General features: G+C 55.6%; 1 protein-coding gene across 1 annotated transcript; it reads right to left on the minus strand.

Moving 5' to 3' along the window:
- Positions 1-1,308: 1,308 nt before the first annotated feature.
- Positions 1,309-6,067, minus strand: LOC128936134 (opsin-5-like). The gene is made up of 5 exons (XM_054274877.1): positions 5,980-6,067; positions 4,512-4,674; positions 3,909-4,036; positions 2,918-3,261; positions 1,309-1,845 (listed from the first exon to the last, which is right to left on the minus strand). The coding sequence occupies exons 1-5, from the start codon at positions 6,065-6,067 to the stop codon at positions 1,309-1,311; spliced, it is 1,260 nt and encodes a 419-aa protein (XP_054130852.1).
- Between the last annotated feature and the right edge of the window lie 13,693 nt (positions 6,068-19,760).

The raw sequence follows: 19,760 nt of genomic DNA on the forward strand, positions 1-19,760 counted from the left end.
GACACTGGTTTAGCATGAGTGAATTTACTTTAGAAGTGACAGGTGGAACATGGTGAATGGTGAGTGGAGACACTGCGTGATCCCCTCGTAGTCCGGAGGGCTGGGGACGGGGCACAGGGAGCTTTCCAGCTGGGGTTATCCTGTGCATGGCTTTGCACCAGCCTCTGGCACAGCTTCTTGTTCCTTTTTGTCCCATGCTCTACCCATGGTGTGCTGCCCTCACTGATCTCCAAAGGCCAGCTCCAATCCTTCGGGGTGCTGCAGCCCAGGCAGCTGCTGCCCTGTGCAGATGGCACGAGCTGCCCCATTGTCCCAGCACCAGGGACACCCTGCAGCCACAGTCCCTTCTCCAGGGAGGTGCTCACCCACAGATTTGCTGTTCCCAGCCTGCTGATCATTCCCTGGGACTGCCACTACTCACTCCAGGATTACTGTAACCCCAAATCCTTGCTCTATAGGCAAGCTCCCATTTCTGCCTGTGGGACAGTGGTGGCTTCCACTCCAGTGGAGGGAGCAGGCTAGCACAGCTGGCACAGAGAGCAGTCCCAGGGACCTGTAGGGAGCTGCTTCCTTACCTCAGCTGAGGTAGCTGTGTGGACAATCTCACTGCCCAGCAGGACAGGAGGTGGCTGTGGGGGCTGTAGGAGCTGGCACTGGAGGTAGATTCCCCTGGGCTCTCCTGCAGGGCTGGGCTCAGAGCAGCTCCTTGGTGATGGCCGAGGGCAGGGCTGGGCTCAGAGCAGGCCCTCGGCCATGGCAGAGGGCAGGGCTGGGCTCAGAGCAGGCCCTCGGCCATGGCAGAGGGCAGGGCTGGGCTCAGAGCAGGCCCTCGGCCATGGCAGAGGGCAGGGCTGGGCTCAGAGCAGGCCCTCGGCCATGGCTGAGGGCAGGGCTGGGCTCAGAGCAGGCCCTCGGCCATGGCAGAGGGCAGGGCTGGGCTCAGAGCAGGCCCTCGGCCATGGCAGAGGGCAGGGCTGGGCTCAGAGCAGGCCCTTGGCCATGGCAGAGGGCAGGGCTGGGCTCAGAGCAGGCCCTTGGCCATGGCCGAGGGCAGGGCTGGGCTCAGAGCAGGCCCTTGGCCATGGCCGAGGGCAGGGCTGGGCTCAGAGCAGGCCCTTGGCCATGGCAGAGGGCAGGGCTGGGCTCAGAGCAGGCCCTTGGTGATGGCCGAGGGCAGGGCTGGGCTCAGAGCAGGCCCTTGGCCATGGCAGAGGGCAGGGCTGGGCTCAGAGCAGGCCCTTGGCCATGGCTGAGGGCAGGGCTGGGCTCAGAGCAGGCCCTTGGCCATGGCTGAGGGCAGGGCTGGGCTCAGAGCAGGCCCTTGGCCATGGCTGAGGGCAGGGCCTCCCCTGGCACGCTGGCAGTGCCCAGGCCTGACCATCTCCGCGTGAGCAGCACCACCACCTGCACCGCGCTCCTGAGCCCCGGCTGCCCCGCGGCTCCGCCGGCCAGCACGGCCAGGGCCCCACGCTGGGCAGGGCTGCCGGGCAGCCGGGGGGCAGTGCAGCACCTGGGGCAGGCACCGAGACCCTCGGGAACATCGCTGCAGCTCCTGCAGCCCCGGGCCGGGCCGGGCTGGAGCGCAGGGCCCCGGCAGCCGCAGCACAGGAGCGTGCACAGGGCCTGCAGGAGAGGAGCCCTGTCCCTGGAGAGGAACCTGTGGAAGGTGGGCTTGAGCAGCAGGCACACCAGCGGGTTGTAGAGCGTCGAGGACTTGGCAAAGACAGCCGAGAGCACGAAGGCCAGCGCCGGCACCTGGCTGGTGTCCCCGAGCAGGGCCCAGAGCGCCAGCACGGCGTAGGGAGTCCAGGCAGCCAGGAACCCCAGGCACACGGCGATGCTCAGCTGGAGAGGGAGCAGAGGCAGATGGGGACACCGTGAGCCTCCTGCAGCACTCGGGGGATGCTGACGCTCCCCAAACACAACCACACGCAGCAGGACCCTGAGCAGCCCTCACATCCCTGGGAAAGGTGCTCAGCCTTCTGGACCTGTACCGGAACATCAGAGAGCAGGGCAGCAACTCAGCACAGCCCGTGCACAGACCTGGGCTTCAGGGCACTCACGCCCTGCCCCACCTGGGGAACTCAGAACAGCCTCTGCCTGCTGTGGCACACGGGTACAAAGGACACAGTGACCTGGTGGGACCAGCTCAGCTTCTGGCAGCACTGCAAATCCCTCCAGCAACCTGTGTGGCTTGCGGGGCTTGGAAATGGGCTGTGCTCTGTCTCCTCCCCTGAGTGGCTGTGGCTGTTTCATTTGAAGCCAGGCTTGCAAGTTGTTTTCTCTTATGCTGTGTTTTTAAAAGGTTATTTGGGGTTTTTTACATGTTCTTGGTAAATTATAGTATTAGCTTGTAGTCTGGGGAACAATGACTCATGCAAGCTCCTTTATGATCTTTTCCAATGTAATTTAAAATGAAAACTCCTCCACTTGATGACTTTAAATGAAGATCAATGTGTTGTTACCCACACTGACACAGACACCTGCAGAATTCATCAGGAACAGCAGACGCCGGGCAGGAGGGGCCCTGCTGTTCACCTGCCCATGGGCAGTGGGCTGGGCAGGACACCCCGTGACCCCACAGGCCCCCAACCCCGGTACCTTGAGGAGCAGCCCCATTCCCCCATACCCATACCCTGAGGAGCAGCCCTGTTCCCATACCCTGAGGAGCAGCCCCATTCCCCCATACCCATACCCTGAGGAGCAGCCCCATTTCCCCATACCCATACCCTGAGGAGCAGCCCTGTTTCCATACCCTGAGGAGCAGCTCCATTTCCCCATACCCATACCCTGAGGAGCAGTCCCGTTTCCCCATACCCATACCCTGAGGAGCAGCCCTGTTCCCATACCCTGAGGAGCAGCCCCACTTCCCCATACCCATACCCTGAGGAGCAGTCCCGTTTCCCTGTTCCCATACCCTTAGGAGCAGCCCGTGCAGGCCGCGCAGGCCGCAGCTCCCGCACCGGGGGGACATGTGCCTGTGCCGCCTCAGGGCTCTCCGCGACGCCCACACCGTCCACAGGATCAGCGCGTAGGACGCCAGGATGAGCAGGCAGGGCAGCAGGTAGCAGCAGATGAGGAGGGCGAGGATGTAGAGCGTGGCCTCCCTGCTGGAGGGCTCCCAGGTGACGCAGCACGCTGTCCCGTAGGGCTCGGGGCCGTAGCTGCCCCAGCGGGCCAGGGGCGCGGCAGCGAAGGCCAGGGCGTAGGCCCACACGGCCAGCAGCAGCCCCATGGCATGGCCATGTGAGAACCTGCTCCCTGTGGTGAGGGGAGGGGTCCCATGGGTCAGGGGCAGTGGACAGGGAGCTGCCCCCAAGGTACACTCTGCCCACAGAGCCAGGGAGCTGCTGGGGTCCGGCACAGGGCCAGGTGTGCAGCCCCTCCAGCCTGCCGAGTGCTGCTGGCAGCTCCTGTGCCCACTGTGCCATGCCATGGCTCCCCCAGGCCACCCAGACCCTGCCATGGCTCCTCCAGGCCACCCAGACCCTGCCATGGCCAGCGCTCCTTCAGGAGCCTATGGCTCTCCCACCAGGGAAAGCAGCTCTTGCTGCTCTGCCTGAGTTTGGGGCTTCCCAGCTGCAGTCTGCTCTAGCCCAAGCTCAAATCTGTGTGTGGACATTCAAAAACCTGCGACCTGCCGTGATACAGCCACACAGATGTGACACTTGGGGACAGGGTTTAGTGCTGGGCTTGGAAGTGCTGTGGTAACAGCTGGACTCAATGATCTTTTAGATAATTTCCAGCCTGAACTTGTTTCTGTGATTCTATGACTAAGTATTGACTGGGAATAGGTTGCCCTGGGGCAAAGCTTTCCCTGGAGAAGTGGATCTGGCTCATTGAAAGGAAAAGGGCCCTGTTAACGGAGGGGTGTGAGTGAGGATCAGATAACACGTCCCAGCACCTACCATATGCCGGGTAGCAGACCTTGAGGCAGCAGACCGTGCTGAGCACCGTCAGGCTGGCCAGGCTGCTCAGCCCGAACAGGACCCCGCAGAAGGCGTAGAGCGTGCACACGGCCTGGTCAAAGAGCCACCTGCAAGGAGAGCCTGCGGTGAGTCTGTCCCTCCCCACAGCCCTGCCCCCGGCTGCCCTGGGCGGCTGCTCCCATTCCCGCAGCAGAGCTGGGCACGGGTGAGCAGGTCCCAATGGGCTGCACAGGTACCAGCACCTGGCCAGTACACGTGGGCATGACCTCGCCCCTGGTTTGTTCCCTGAGCACCCCAAAGATGCACGGGGGGAGCTGGGGCTGCAGGAGCTGCCCTGACCCGCGGCAGCTCCCAGCCCTGCAGTGCCAGCTTGGACAGCAGCACCAGAGCCCTTTGGCAGCGGGTCTGTGTGAGGACCTGGAGGGACAGGGAGCAGCAAAGCACGCGCTGTGGGATGGCTGGCTGGGAGCTCACGTGTGTCCCTTGGCACCCCGAGTCCCTCTGCACTGCCAGGGATCTCCTGGCTCCCAGACAGTCTGCAAACCGGGCCACTGGCCAGTGCAGAGCTGCTCCAGGAGCTACCTGTGTGCAAAGAAGGAGGAGGTGGCCAAGGGGAAGAGCGTCACCGTCATGCTCAGGTCACTGATGGCCAGGTTGACGATGAAGAGCTCGGCAGGTTTCAGCAGGGACCTCTTCTGATGGGCCACTAGCAGCAGCAGGGAGTTCCCAGACAGGGACATGATGCCTGTGGAGGAGGCAGAGAATGGTGCTGAGTGTGACAAGGCCAGGAGAGGAACCAGGAGCATCCTGAGATGTTTGGGAGGAAAGACTGCAGAAGTCTACAGAAGCTGGAGAGGGCTCCAGGCTTCCCTCTCTGGGGTGGGCTGAGCAGGACCCACAGAGCTCAGTGAGCACATCTGGAGCTCCTTTACATTGGATTGGATCCCTTGCCCTTCCTGAGGTCCTACAGAGGCGTTTGGTGGGAGGCAGAGCTGGGATGAGGCTGCAGCGGGCTCCGGGTGCAGCGTCTGGCCACAGTCACTCGCTGCAGCTGGAAGGAGCAAGGGGCACTTCCTCCCAGCTAGATAAATAACGGGAGCTCTGTGAGACTGCTGCTCTGATGTGGGGCCAGGGAGCTGGGCCCCTCGGCCTTCCTAATTTCCTCCTGGCAATGTCACTCCTGTGAGTCTGCACTGTCCCATATCATGGTAACAAAACAAACAAGAAGAAAGGCATTATGAACATCAAGGAAAATCCAGACTAAACAAAAGGAGGCTTTTTTTTTGCTATTAGTGTATTTAAATCAACAGTAGTGATTTAAGTTTTATAATAAGGGCTTTCTCTTTTTCATTACATAATTGTGATTTCATGGAAAAGAAGTTTCAGTATCCTCAGAAGGGGAATCTTTGCTGCTTTTGGGGCAGGTTGAGCAGGATAAGAGTTCCTCCCTAATGGATTAGGCTGCAAATTAAATCTCATGGTAAAAACCCTCTTCCAAAGCCACTGAATGGCCAACACTAAGCTCCCCTCAGGGAACTCCCACATGGGATCTGGGCAAATGCAGAGCTCTGGAGGCTTTGGAGTCACTGGAGAGCAGAGTATTGAGATGTATATCCTTCTTCCCAGCCTCACAAGGCATTTTTTCCCACAGAGCAAGTCTCACATCTGTGCTAAGTACACTTTATTAGCTTTTCCAACTCCTGCTGAAATCAAGGGCCAGCTTGAGCTCCAAATCCCCCTCAATGGACCTGAAGCTGGTGGTACCAGCAGAGCCCTTGCCTGTCTCACCTCAGGTGGCTGTGGTAGGAGCTACAGGATGTTCCTCAAAGTTATTCAACTTTTCAAATACTTAAAACCATAACAGGCTTGAAATTCACTTGAGAGGGGAATGCAGTCACCAGACCATGCTTTTGGGTAACACGGCAAGGTCAGTTTAATTAATCTGCTAATGACTGGACACTTCTGGAAGCACCAGTGACTGCAGAGGCCTGACTGTCTCTGGCAGGCAGCTGGGCAGGGACATGGGGATCAACAGGCCATCTTTCCTTACCAAAGACTAAATAGAGAGTGCCAAAAATCAGGTCTTCTCTCTCTGATAAGGTGGAGGTGAACACTGAGGTGTTGGATGCATTTCCCATCTGTAAAGCAAGACACACGTGGAAGTGAGAGTGAATTGTGGCTGATGAGGAGTGCCCAGCTCCTTCAGCTCCCCAGAGGCCATGGTGGCACGTTCCTGGCCAGCAGGATCCTCTGGCCAACGCTGCCTGCAGCACTGAGCAGCCTGGGATGGGATCAGGCTGCTGATCCCACCTGACTGTCATTCCTTCAGCCACAGAGTTCACTGATGAGCATCAGCCCTTGCATGGTGGCTCTCTGGGCACGTCCTGGCCTTGTGTGACTGCAGCAGCACGGCGTGTTTGGCCCTGTTTGGACACTGGGACTGGCTGCTTGGAGCAGCCCAGGACACCCCTGAGCTGGCAGCCCCCAGGGTGATGGTGGCGGCAGGACACGGTGCCAGTGGTGGAAGGGGGCTCTGGGCTCATCTCCCCCACCCTGGATGCTCAGTTCTTCACAGCCCAGTGGAAATGATCTTCTTTACTCTCCTGTGCTTTTCAGAGTGTCTGTGTACGGGGAAGGGTGATTTATATCTCCCTGTACAGACCAAGTGACTCTGGACATGAGAATGATGTTCTTTGTTAACCTAATTGGAAACAACCTTCATTTAGAGCTGAGCAAATCACTCCTGAATTTCTCATAATGCACAGTTCTCCCCTAGGCCATAGCTGATCTTCCTCAAGAGCCTTTGGAAGCAGCCAAGCTGAACACAGCACATGCACATCACCTCTCCAAGAGGCTTTAGCAAAGCATCTGTGCATTCAGAACACAGCCAGGGAAAAAGGAGGGACTGTGGCCCCGCAGCTGCACTGGTGATGAGACAGGACAAGGCCCAGCACAAACAGTCTGGAAGGAATTGTTCCTGCTCCTCGGCACACATGCAGCAAAGGAGAGAACTGGCAAAGCTTGTAGGATTTGATTTCCTTCAGATCCCTGGCAGGTCTCCATCCTGCAGTACATCAGGGGAGCTGCAAGTGTCCCGTGAGATCAGGCTGGCAAAAAGGACCAATAATCACAGGAGAGGAATTTCCATTTCTGACATATTACTTAAAATAAACCCTATTTTTATGATTGTGCTTGAGCCGCCTGTGAAGCACACGTCTCCCGTTCTAATACAGAACTGATGAAAATGCATCTCTTGCTCTGATCAATGTGCTGATGTCACTGGCACATAGACAATAAATCAGTTTTATATAAATACGGAGAGCTATCCCTTTTGTGTCCAAAAGTAAATCATAAATTGGATCCTCCCATCAAGGTGCTCTCTCAGGTGAGCATGTGGTGGGGGATGCATGCGCAGGCACATCCTTTAGCGGAGAGCCACAAACTGCAGAAATACCAGCACAGGTACCAAACACATCCACAACGATTTCTGACACAAACAGCTACAGGAGTTTTCTTCCAACTCAGGAATATTCCAAACACATGACTGCGCTCAGTCAGGACTAAATCTGTGACTCCTCTGGGAGGGATTCAGCCCAGACTGTCCTCGGGGATGCAGCCAGCACTGAGCATCCTCCAACATCAAACTGCTGAGCCACGTAGTCTCTGGGCACGCAGAGCTGCTGAATTTGATTTAAGCTCCATTGCTCAGATGCTGTTCTGAGAAAAGACAGACTGTGAAAGCTCCCTTCCCCTCAATTTAATCAGACTTCAAAATGAGATGAAGTTTTCCAAGCAGCTGCTGCCACAGGTACATTACAAGGAAAGCCTTGTATTCTGCATGCCAGCCCTTATTCCTGTGTTCACAGGAAGAATCAAACCTAAACCCAACCCCACACTCCGTGTCTGTGTCTGGCACCTGGGAGGACACTGGCACAGCTGGACTGGCCTGATCACATGCACTCTGTCTGCATGGAAAATCCTGCTTTCATTTTGTGTGATTGTCAGCTCTGCCCTTTTCTCCTCCAGACTTGAACAGTTGCTTTCCTTCAGCAAACGTGCTACAAAGCCAGAGTCTGCCTTGGAGAGGAGGAAGAAACCTGATGAGCCTGGAAACTCTCCTGACCTCCAGACTCTTTCAATAGGCAACGGCAGGAATCAATTTCTGCAATTCCCAGCACAGGGGAAGCTCAGACACTGTTGCCTACCTAGGAAATAGTGCAGGCTGTAGAAAGTCACAGAGCAGCAGAAGCACACAGCTCGGGATGGGAAGGACAGACAGCAGTGTGAGCACAGGCTCACTCGGACCCCTGCTTGAAATCAGAGTTCTCCTGTGCCAGGGCTGCCCATCCCCACTGGCTAAAATCTGCTTTCTGCCTCAGTTACCCACCCGGGACTCCTGCAAGCCCCCGTCAGGGGAGTTCAACCCTGCTCACACCCCAAAGCGTGTCACTGGCTCACACACCCCACCGGGGCGCAGGGCAGGCCCGGGACACACGGCCCGGACCGCCACTGCCGGCCCCGGGTCCTCTGCACCCGGGGACACCCGCGGGGACCCGTGTCCTGCCACACCCGGGGACACCGCGGGGACCCGTGTCCTGCCCACACCCGGGGACACCGCGGGGACCCGTGTCCTGCCACACCCGGGGACACCGCGGGGACCCGTGTCCTGCCCACCCCCGGGGACACCGCGGGGACCCGTGTCCTGCCCATGCCCGGGGGTGCTCGGGGCACCGCGTCCCTCCGGGCAGCGCCTCACCTTCCCCGGGGCGTCCCCGCTCCTCTCCCCGCGACAGCAACTTACCGGGGCTCCGCGGGGCGGCGGCTCCGCCACTCGCTCAGCACCGCCGGCGGCGGACAGCTCCGCCGGGCCCCGCGTGAGCCGTCCGCGCCGCGCTCTGTCCTGTCCGCGCCGCGCTCTGTCCTGTCCGCACCGCTCTGTTCCGTCCGCGCCGCGCTCTGTCCTGTCCGCACCGCGCTGTCCCTCCCGCACCGCTCTAACCTGTCCGCACCGCTCTGTCCTGTCCGCACCGCGCTGTCCCTCCCGCACCGCTCTGTCCTGTCCGCACCGCTCTGTCCCTCCCGCACCGCGCTCTGTCCCGCGCTGCCCGCGGCGCTGGCCAGGCTGAGGGACAAGGGACACCGTCTCCACCGCCGCCCGGTCACCCCTGCCCTGCCCCTGGAGCCGCGATTTTCACAGCAAGAGAAACTGAGGCACCAAGAGGGTCCTTTGAAGCAGCAGACCGTGGCCTCAGCATTCCCGGGCTGGTTTTTAGCTCTGCCTGGCCACCCCTCTCCTGTGCCCGAGGAAAACAGGCTGGTCACTCACTCACCTGTCCCTGCGGACCCGGCTGGCCAGGGCAGGACCCCGTGGGGCGCTCTGAGGCGCTCCAGGGACACGCTCAGAGCGACAGTGGGGACGAGGACATGGGGACCGTCACACTGAGTCTGTTGTCAGTCGGAGCTGGGTTTTGTTTTCCACCCAAAGCATTTGATCTCTCTCTGCTTGGCAAAACACGAGTCACAACCGTCACTTAATTTTGTTAATATCCTCCACACCAAGAGCTTCCCCCTCGTTGCCAGTAAGAAATGGGAACGATATCAAAAATCCTAATATTAATTTTTAGAGTTCCAAATACTGCCAGGACTGCTGGTCAGCTTGGATGCAGGTGCATAAATTTGCTTCAGAAAGGAAATCCAAAGCTGGAGAAATGCACAGCAATAGCTTTGTGTACCTACATGTGTGAAAGAGAATCATTTATAGAGTCACCAGCTATGTAAATAGATGCATACTGAGATTGTCATAAACTGAAATTTATTTGTTGTTTATGTTCCAGAAATATAAAAGGCCTCAGCCAAGTCTGAGGCCCCATTGTGCAGCCTCTCCACACATCCAGAGTTAAGCCCAAAATCCCAAAATGCCCAGGGAATGTGCCCCATTTTCCCCCTTTCAGCTGGAAGGGACCTGAGGGAAGATGCTCAGTAACAGCCACGGGACAGGGAACTCACACAGGAGCAGCAGCACTTTCCACTCCACACCCTGCTGCCAACAGCTGCTGCACTTTGTGGGCACTCTTGCAGCGCTGCATTATTGCTTTAGCATGCTTTTCCTTGGGAACTGACCTCCCTCACAGTGTGTCTTTCCGCAACAACACCTCTCCTACCCAGCGCTGCATCCGTCAGCCCTTCTCAGCCAGGCTGGGAGGAGGGACTGAAGCCTGTGAGATAAGTGAGCTCCCGCTTGGTTTGTGTGGCAGGGGAGCTGTCTGAGAAGGGGAGGAAGCTCAGGGGAGATGCCACAGAGCAGACACAGACCCCAGTGTGCTGCTTCCCTTCGTGTCTGCAAGGGTTTTCCCAGAAGAGCTGGAGGAGCCAGGGGTTATGGAGGTGGTGGGACAGGAAACCAAACCTGCAGGAAACCAGACTCTACATGCTTGGTTGTCCATGGACCAGCTTTTTCTTCTTAAGCCTAAGCACCCAGAGAGCTGTGCTCAAGCCCAGGCCCATCACCCTTTCAACATTGCTTTTTATGGCAGTGGTCCAGGCACAAAGAGTCTTCAAAGGAGTCCTTTTGACCTGGGAATTAATCAACAGATTGTCCTCTGGAAACCAAAATTGACCTGAAGCAGAATTCTTTGCTGTGAACTCTAGAGATGCTGGTGTAGTCTTTGTTATCTCAAGCAACTAATTTTGTTTTCTAAGTTCTCCCTTCTTCATCCTTCCAGCAGCTGGAACATCTCCTTTAGCAATGCCAGGTTCCAGATCCAGGAGCAAGCATTCTAAATTCCACCTCTGAAGATATGGGCTCTTTTGTTACAAAAAACTTGAAAATGGAAGCAAACAAAATCAAATTACTGTGGCTCTTCAAAATGTGTATCTGGACTCTTCTTCAGCAAGGGAAGCTGGCAGGGGATGAGCTGCACATGCACACACAGGTGTGCACCTGGCAGACCTTCCAGCTCTGCCCCAGGGCTGCCTGCCCTGCTGCCCAGCTGCTCCGTGGGGATGCGGTATCACTCCTGCACCAGGGGAGGCAGGGACGGTGCAGCCCAGCTGCTCCTCGGCATTTCTGAGCTCCAGATGGTGGGAGAAACCTGAAACTGGTATCCCTCTGCCTTTGAGAAACCAGCAGACACAGGACCCTTTCCTGGGAGCACTCCCTGAAATGCTGGCAGTGAACTCTGGCAGTGTCAGAGGAGAGAAGATGGGACTTTGAGAAGCACCAGAGTCTGGCTGAGTTTGGACCTCCTGCCCTGTGGCTCTGCCCGTGCTGGAAGGCACTGACCACGGTGCCTGCTTCAGTCTGAGAGGTCTCCAAGCCAGGCAGCTGCAGCTCAAGTGTTGCACACTACCGCTCTTGGCTTCCACTCAGACCACAAGAGCATTTAATTCTAGAGAGCCAACAGACAGCAGAGGCTCAAAGCACCAATTTCAATTGCATTCATTAAGCAGACAGTGTCCTAAGCTTTGGAACAGAGAGCTCTACATAATCGATGAGGGCAAAAATATTTCCCTAAGAGCAGGCTCCTAACATTTGACCTCAATCTCAGCAGATTGAAAGGTGGACTAGGTCAGACTTATTAAGACAAAAATGATCATCATAAATAGGCACAGAGGAAGGTTCTGAAAACAATTGCCTGAATGTAAAATGATGTTCTCTGTGAAGTCTCCTCCCCTCACAGGACCCTCTGGTTACTTGGCTGGAGCAGGGATGTACCAAAGCAGCCACAGTACATCACTCTAATGAAATTAATCTGGAAAGCATTACTTCCAGTTCTATTGCACTGGCTTTTCATGAATCATGTCAGCTCCCCAGGCCCCTGTTCCCCACCTGCAAACAGCATTAATAGTATTTATTTCACACTGTGTGGTAGCAGGTTCTGCTCATTACCTGTCTATGCACAGCTCTGAAATCTGCATTCAATGGGTTTTTCAGCACACAGCCACATTTCCTCCTTTAGTATCTCCCAGGCACATTTTGTACCTGCTAATCCAGCCCATCAGCCTGCTGTGCCTCACTCTCAAGTGACTCATGGATGTCTGTGTCCATGGCTTCCTGTGGCTGACCTTAAAGGGAAGGAAGAAACCCCACACTTGTCTGACAAGATTTAGGCCCACTGGCTGGGTTTATCAGCCCATATTTCTCCCACTGCTTTGTGTTCTCACCTGATTTTATCGTCGCTAGATTCTCGCTAGCCCAGCTGAGGTCACACCCCCATAATTTCCTGAGCACTCCTGTGCTGAAGAGGCAGCTCAGCGTCTTTGCAAGTGGGTCAGGGATGGATCTGAAGGGTGACATTTAGTGAGAAACAATGCTGGGTGATGGCATTCACGTAGGACAGATCCAAGCTACACATGCTGTTGCCCAACTTCCTACCATCTGTACACCAAACTTTCAGCTCTGTGTTAAATAGACACTTATTCCCATGCTTGTATACTTAGCAGGAGACATGAGGTAACACATATGTTGCTCTTGAGATGCACTTCCCCCCTCACAATTTGTGCTTGTGACTGTAATGGAAATATATATTAAATACACGTATTTCTGTTCATGTATTTGGCTTTTCAGTGCCACCCACAATTCCCCGTGCCTGCAAATTCTGCCTTCTCACATCCCACTTGTCCTCTCTGCTTTGAATGCTGCCTGTCTCCTAAAGGCCAGCTGGCCGCTGCTTAACCCTTAACTTTCAAGATCCTCTCCAGGCTGTCAGCCCCGCTCAGCTCCACATCCTGACTGCACCGCAAAGTACCCCTGGAGCACCTGGGGGCTGTGTGCAGGTGCTCCCTCTCCACCTTGCCCTGCCACACAGGGAGCCTCACCTCCTACAGCAGCCTCAGGGACAGACTGAGGGGAGCAGGGAGATGTGAGGAGTGACAAGCTGCAGGTCCTGGGGCAGGCTCTGATGCTGGCAATCAGGGGCTGGCCTTGGTGGCTGAGGGCCTGGAGGGCAGAGAGTACAAACCCCGAGGACAGCAAGGCAGCACTCAGAGCAGCAAAGCAGCACCCACAGAGCCACGGTTACCCCTCTCACAGCAGGACACCCGGCAGTCCTTCAGACAGCACTGCAGAGGAAACTCCTGCCGCTCACAGCCCTTCACAGCCAGGACAGGGGCTGCCTGCTGTCAGTGGTGCAAGTGTCCCCGTGTTCCAGAGGTTATCTCAAAGGAACAGCTGTGCTCAGATCACAGAGTGCTCTATTCGGCCTTTTGTAGCCCAACACCGCACAGCCTCCCACCGTGGTGCCTCCTCCATGCCTCGCCACACCATGCCGCACCACGCCACACCACACCCCTGCCTGCTTTCCCAGCAATTCCAAAAGGATGGCACACCTCCGGGCTGCCACCGCACACAGGACCCACCCACTGCACCTGTGAGTCTGATTTTCTGCAAAACCCCTGCAGGTGTGCAGCCAGACCCACCAGCCTCCAGCACAGCTCACCTGGCCCTGCAGAGTGGAGCCAGCCCGGCCCGGCACTGCGAGCCCCAGCAGGCACAGGAGCAGAACCCCTCTGGCACCGAGCGGCACACAGCCTGTGCCCTCTCTGAACGCACTTCAGAAATCTCCATTTCGCTCAAAACATCGTGGAGAGGCACAGGAACCTGCAGCAGGCCCTCCTCTCCCAGCTCTGCATGTTTCCCAGCCCTGAGAGCAGCACTGCTGGGAAGGGCTGCATGTCTGATACTGTAGAGCGAATTCCTTTAATTGTTGGTTTATTCTTTTCTAATGTTCGAAGTCTACTTTGAACACATACAGACTTAGTATCTTACCAAGTTATTTTCTTTCCAAGTCATGGAAGATTAATTTCCATTAAAAATGCATCAATTTAAATAGATCTTTAGCTAGACTTTCAAATTATTCCTAATTAATATTCCCTTTGAAATCTAATAACTTTCTTTGCTGCTACCTAGCTTTTCTGCATTAGGTTATAAAATAGTATTTCAAGGAACAGTCACTTTTGTGTGTAGTAATCAGACACCATTATCAGGCTCAATTTTTAAGCCAATTTTTCCTCCTCTTCTCTGAAGGACTGTCAGGCCAATAACTTTCTCCCCTTATCTTCCTAATCATTCTACTTCTTGGCACTGGTGCAATTGCTTTCCCACATTTCTTTACTCCACGGCTTGACAGTTTTAAATGAGCCTTCCCCACCTGTGGTTTTATCCAGCATGAGTTCTGTCCCCTCAGTTCCTCTCCCTGTGCGCAGATCAGGTTTAGCCAAGTGCACTCAGTGCTCCCCACACAAAGCAGGCAGCTTTGGGAGCCTGCCCCTGTTTTTGGAATGAGGCTGTGATTACAGGGCAGTGCCCCGATGCCAGGGGCCTGGGGCAGCTCGGGAGGTTTGTAAGCGAGCATTTCCCCTGAGCACAGCCCCACCTGGCATCCCCTGCGCTCGCTGGCAGCAGGGCAGCTCTTGGCCCAGCACAGCTGCAAATGGGGCTCCCTGCAGCAAGGCCCTCGTGGGGCACAGCTGCTGCCAGTGCTCTGAACCTGCTGCAGCCGAGCTGGGGCTCCTCACAGCTCCACGCTCCAGGGATGCCAATGGAGACACTGGGACGTGACCTTCAGGCTTATGGGGAAGGTGTCTGCTGACAGTGAATGAATCTTCCTGCTTTCAAGCTTTGCTGGGGAAAAAAGGACAAATCCTAAGTGCCGTGGAAATAAAAATACCTGATCAGTTCATTTTAGCCTGTCACAGTGAACAATGCAGTGCTTGTTTTTAGGACTACTTCTCACAGGCCCATCTGATTTCTGAGCAGAAGCCCGCAGTGCCAAGCACCGACACAAAAATCGCAGCCCTTGGCCATTATTTAGTCATATGGAAAATATTCCACCAAGGAAATAATGTCCTTCACTGGAGAGCCTGAGTGAAAACCTTCAGGCAGAAAAAGCAGAACCAAATCAGTGTCAAATCCACATTCACTCCAAAGACATGTGAGCATCCTACTTGTGCTTGGTAAAAGTCATTTTGCCAACAGGCTTTGAGCCTGTTGAAAAGCAGCAAGTACAATAAAGGGGAAAAGGATTTTTACACCATGCTCTGAAATGTACCAGAAGATGCCTACAACCTGCCCTGAGATGCAGACCCAGGAGCAGCCAGGAGGCAGATTCAGGGATTATAGCTGGGTTGTACTACAGCAGGAATGTTTCTGTTCGATCCTGCAGAGCAGACAGAGTTCTTGGTGGCACAGTACTGTGGCTTTTCTGCAGCTGCATGCTGCTTCCTAGGGTCTCCCATCTTTCTTTCCCTCAAGTCTTGTCTATAGACCTCACAGTGTTTAAGCACATCTCAAAAATTCTTCCTCAGCTTCTCACTGTACTGCAAACCCCCTGCAGAGCAAGACCAGACAGACAATAGGTCCCAGAGGCATCTGGGCCATTGCAACACTTCACAGGTTGTAGTTTAACCTGTGAGCACTGGACCAGGGAGAAAGAATTTAACTCCAGCTGCAGGCAGAAAATCTGCACCAAAGACAGAAAGTTTTGTGGGGTGAGTTACCAACACCTGAATACTGCACCTTCTCTCATTATGAAAGCGAGCTCTTGGAGAGGAGCAGCATTTTATTAAGCAGCACACAATGCTCACTGTAGTATAGAGAGCAGCACAGTTATCATGCTCTATTTCACAGCATTAAAAATGAGCTATTCTCCAAGCAGGACAAATCTTCATATCAAAGATTCAAACACCACAGGCTTCAATGCTGTCAAAAGAGATTATTTTAATTTTTGATATGCCTCTAAGTAGTCCAAGACTTTAGGAGTCACAATGGAAAGTGAATCAGACTTTGATTCCTGAAGGAGGCAGAAGTCCTAGAGGAAACCAAGTGAAGGGAGGTTCGAAACACTGCGTGTGGCAGACTCTGCCAGGGCCCAGCCATGATCCTGGGAGGACAGAACACGTTTCAGATGACTCAGTGCTTCTCCACCTGAACATTGAAATGCAGGAGTAAGAAAGGGGAAAAAGGGATTTCTGAGACTGACCTTTCAAGTCTGGCCTCTGAAGATGCAAAGCTGTCCCTGGCAGGACAAGGACCAAACGTGCTCTTTGACCCCCCAGCAGTGACCCATCCTAAGCCCCACTTCTGTTACTGATTTACATGAAGAGGTTTTGTGTTCTCAGGCTGAAATTCTCCACTGGAGACCCAGGAGTGGGAGACAGAGTCTAAGAGCATCCTCTGCTCAGCTCACACGTCCCCAGCACCCACAGCCTGTCCCTTGGCCCTGTGGGGCACCACAGCCTAAAGCAGCGCTGCTCAGGGCACGGGGAGCTGGGCAGAGGGAGCAAACATCCCCTTAAACACGGGACAAAGGTTCCTGAGATCCTTCTCAACACAAGGCACAAAGTGTCAGCTCACCAGGGCGGAGCAGTGTCTGTAACAAGCGTACAGCAGGAAACACCGTTCCTGGGACAGGATACTCCCCTGGCACTGCGCCTCCTCTCCCTCCTCCAACGAGCTTCCTGCCCTCGCTCCCTGTAACTGCAGCCTTGCTCACCCCCGGGTTTGCTGCACAGCTGCTCGCAAAGCTCCTGCAGCTGGCTGAGCTGGTCCTGCTGCCCCAGGCCCGTGTCTCTGTGCTCTGGCCCCAGCACAAAGCACCACGGCACCGACCAGCCCCAGAGCGCCATGCACGGCTGCTGCACGGGACTGCCCTGCAGAGCAGCAACCAGACTCCTCCTGCTCCTTCCTGCCATTGGAATTGTCCTCCGGAGCAGCTTCTGACCTTGGGCTCTGAAGAGTGAGAGAATTCGGTCTCCGAGAGGGGTTTTACTTCTCCAGGAGTGAGAGGCAGAGCGTAGGGAACTAAGCCCCTCTCCCCCACTCTCCCCAAAAAAGGAGAAGCAGAACATATGCACACAGCCCACTGATTTCTGCTGAGGTGGCCCTAAGCCAGCACATCGAGCAGGCTGGGAACAGCTCTGAGAGCACATCTCAGTTAATGCCACGGGAAACAATGCCACGGACGTTTGCAGTTCGATGGCCAGGAACAAAGTATGAAGCAAGAAGAGCTGGAAATGGCAGTGTCCCCTCAGAGCACATCCCAAGACCAATAAATGAGCCTTCACCAGCACTTCCCAAGGGTAACTGAGTTCCTGGGGAGGGGTTGCACAGCAGTGCAGGGCCCAGGTAAGGCAGGTAAATTCAAGCACCTTGACACAATGCTACTAAGCAGATTTTCTTACTTGGGAGAAAGCAGCATTTTTCTCTAAGGAGTTGATGAGCAGTTGTGGGTTGATTTTTCTTTTTCTTTTTTTAAAGCAGGTTGATGATGAAAAATCTCAGAACAGTATGACTATCATGAGAATGATTTCTAAAGCAGGAAGCATGACAGCCCCACACCCACAACAGCAGAAGCAGCTGCCACACACAAGTTGCCAGGGCTGCTCCTGCGCCACTTACAGCCATTGGAACTCTGACACTGTCTTCAGTGCACAGATCTGCACGGTGCAGAGTTGACTCAAAGCCCAGATAAGACAGGAAAAACAAATGGGAGCTATTACCCAAGTCAGAAGGTATTTCACATCCTCATCTCAAAGCAGGAACTGTGTATGATAAAGCCCAGCCTGAGCAGAAGCTCCAGAATCATCATCACTCACAATCCAGGATTTGCAGCACTCAGAACTAAGACCTCATCAATAAGAAATATCAATAATTAAAGCAATCTCTAACCTCATGGAAAGTTCCCTGCAAAATTACTTCAGTGCCTCCCAGACTCTGAATGCTGGAAGAGAAATTTCTTCTTGACGCCAAGGGGAAAAAAATCAGCACAGGTTGTTTCGTTTTTATCTGGAACATTGCCACCTGTCCACCTTTTTTTGCTCAAAGCTTTTCTGCATTCACTGCAAGTCCATGCCCGCCACCAGAAGCTGCTGGGTGTCAGGATGACTTTCAGAGCAGCAGGAGCCAGAGCTGCTGCTGCCAGCAGAGAGGACGGGGAGCAGGGCACCCACAGAGCAGCGGGGAGCAAAGCCCCCGAGGCTGCTCCTCTCAGGGTGAGGAAATGTGAACGTGGCTCTGCAGAGCCCTGTGGCAGCAGGGCCAGAACCCTTCTGCCTGCCTCTGGAAAGGCCTGGGCAGCTCTGCCCCGGGGAATGGCAGCGGCCAAGGGGCAGTGCCTGCCCTCCTGTAGGATCCCCTGTGGGCAGCAGATCCCTGCTCCTCCGGAGGTCAGGGCAGCAAAGCAGCTGCTTCCAAAAAAGCGACAGCTCCCAGCCATGCCCGAGCTCCCAGAGCCCGTGTCAGTGCAAAGAGCACCCAGTGCAGGCTCCCAGAGCCCGTGTCAGTGCAAAGAGCACCCAGTGCAGGCTCCCAGAGCCTGTGTCAGTGCAAGCAGCACCCAGTGCAGGCTCCCAGAGCCCGTGTCAGTGCAAAGAGCACCCAGTGCAGGCTCCCAGAGCCCGTGTCAGTGCAAAGAGCACCCAGTGCAGGCTCCCAGAGCCCGTGTCAGCGCAAAGAGCACCCAGTGCAGGCTCCCAGAGCCCGTGTCAGCGCAAAGAGCACCCAGTGCAGGCTCCCAGAGCCCGTGTCAGCGCAAAGAGCACCCAGTGCAGGCTCCCAGAGCCCGTGTCAGTGCAAAGAGCACCCAGTGCAGGCTCCCAGAGCCCGTGTCAGTGCAAAGAGCACCCAGTGCAGGCTCCCACAGCCCGCGTCAGTGCAAAGAGCACCCAGTGCAGGCTCCCAGAGCCCGTGTCAGTGCAAGCAGCACCCAGTGCAGGCTCCCAGAGCCCGTGTCAGTGCAAAGAGCACCCAGTGCAGGCTCCCAGAGCCCGTGTCAGTGCAAAGAGCACCCAGTGCAGGCTCCCAGAGCCCGTGTCAGTGCAAGCAGCACCCAGTGCAGGCTCCCAGAGCCCGTGTCAGTGCAAAGAGCACCCAGTGCAGGCTCCCAGAGCCCGTGTCAGTGCAAAGAGCACCCAGTGCAGGCTCCCAGAGCCCGTGTCAGTGCTGCAGGAGGGCAGCAGACAGGGAGTGCCCGCTCTGGGCACTGCTCTGGGCACTAACCCTGCTTCCAGCTCGCTCGTCCCACAGCTCCAACAGGAGCCCAGGATCAGAGCTGCTCTCCCGAGGCTGGCTCAGAGCTGCTGGCAGGCAGGTGCCCAGTGCTGCCCTGGCACAGGCATGGGCAGCCCAGGCTGCCCACGGAGCCCCCAGAGCAAACCTTGCCAGGCTGTGCCAGCGCAGGCCCCGTGCCCGGGGAGCAGCCCCTTGGCACACACAGTGGGAGCTGTGCAGCAGCTGCTCCCTGCCTCTCCCACCCTCTCCTGCATGGAGCAGCCTGTTCTGCGGCTGTCTGCAGGGTTTGGGAGGCAAAGGAGCTGCTGCCTCCTCAGGGGCCTTAACCCTTTGCCTTCCTCTGGCACTGTAAGATGTGCTGCATCCTCTTCCTCCCCACGTTGCCCCGAGCTGGTTTTTCACGGCAGGGTGCAGGGGTACAAAACCACAAACCGGCTCAGGTAATCCCCTGCCCTGACATTTCCAGACTGGCAAGGCCAGTTACAGAAAACCCTTCCCAGGGGAATATGATCAACTGCAAAAAAGAAAAGTACTTACAGTCTTGGACAAACACAGCCACAGTCCATGATTTTCTGATTTTCGGAAGGAATCACAGAACACCCTTCAGAAACAGCAAACAGGGACATTTGCAGCCCAAGCCAGTTGCTGCTGATACCATGGTAATGATCATGCTTGAAGGTCTAATTCACTCTGAATTCAGAGCCAAACCAGGTACATCAAGAGTCACCTCCTGCTTCTCTCCCAGTCGCTCTGGCAGTGTATCAATTATTACCATGCTCAGGTTAGCTCCTGTTTCTAAACAAACACTGGAAAGGTGAATCTCT

The sequence above is a fragment of the Melozone crissalis genome, unplaced genomic scaffold, assembly GCF_028551555.1.
Source record: "Melozone crissalis strain CALT ecotype California unplaced genomic scaffold, PUWL_Pcris_2 ptg000017l_1, whole genome shotgun sequence".
In the NCBI taxonomy this organism is placed as follows: domain Eukaryota; kingdom Metazoa; phylum Chordata; class Aves; order Passeriformes; family Passerellidae; genus Melozone; species Melozone crissalis.

Excerpts from the sequence above, each read along its gene's own strand:
- LOC128936134 (XM_054274877.1), bottom strand. The coding sequence starts at position 6,067 with ATGGGAAATGCATCCAACACCTCAGTGTTCACCTCCACCTTATCAGAG. Across the intron at positions 4,675-5,979 it reads CACTCTCTATTTAGTCTTTG|GCATCATGTCCCTGTCTGGG; the intron begins GTAAGGAAAGAT and ends CCTCCTCCACAG. Across the intron at positions 1,846-2,917 it reads TGCACGGGCTGCTCCTAAGG|CTGAGCATCGCCGTGTGCCT; the intron begins GTATGGGAACAG and ends CTCCCTCTCCAG.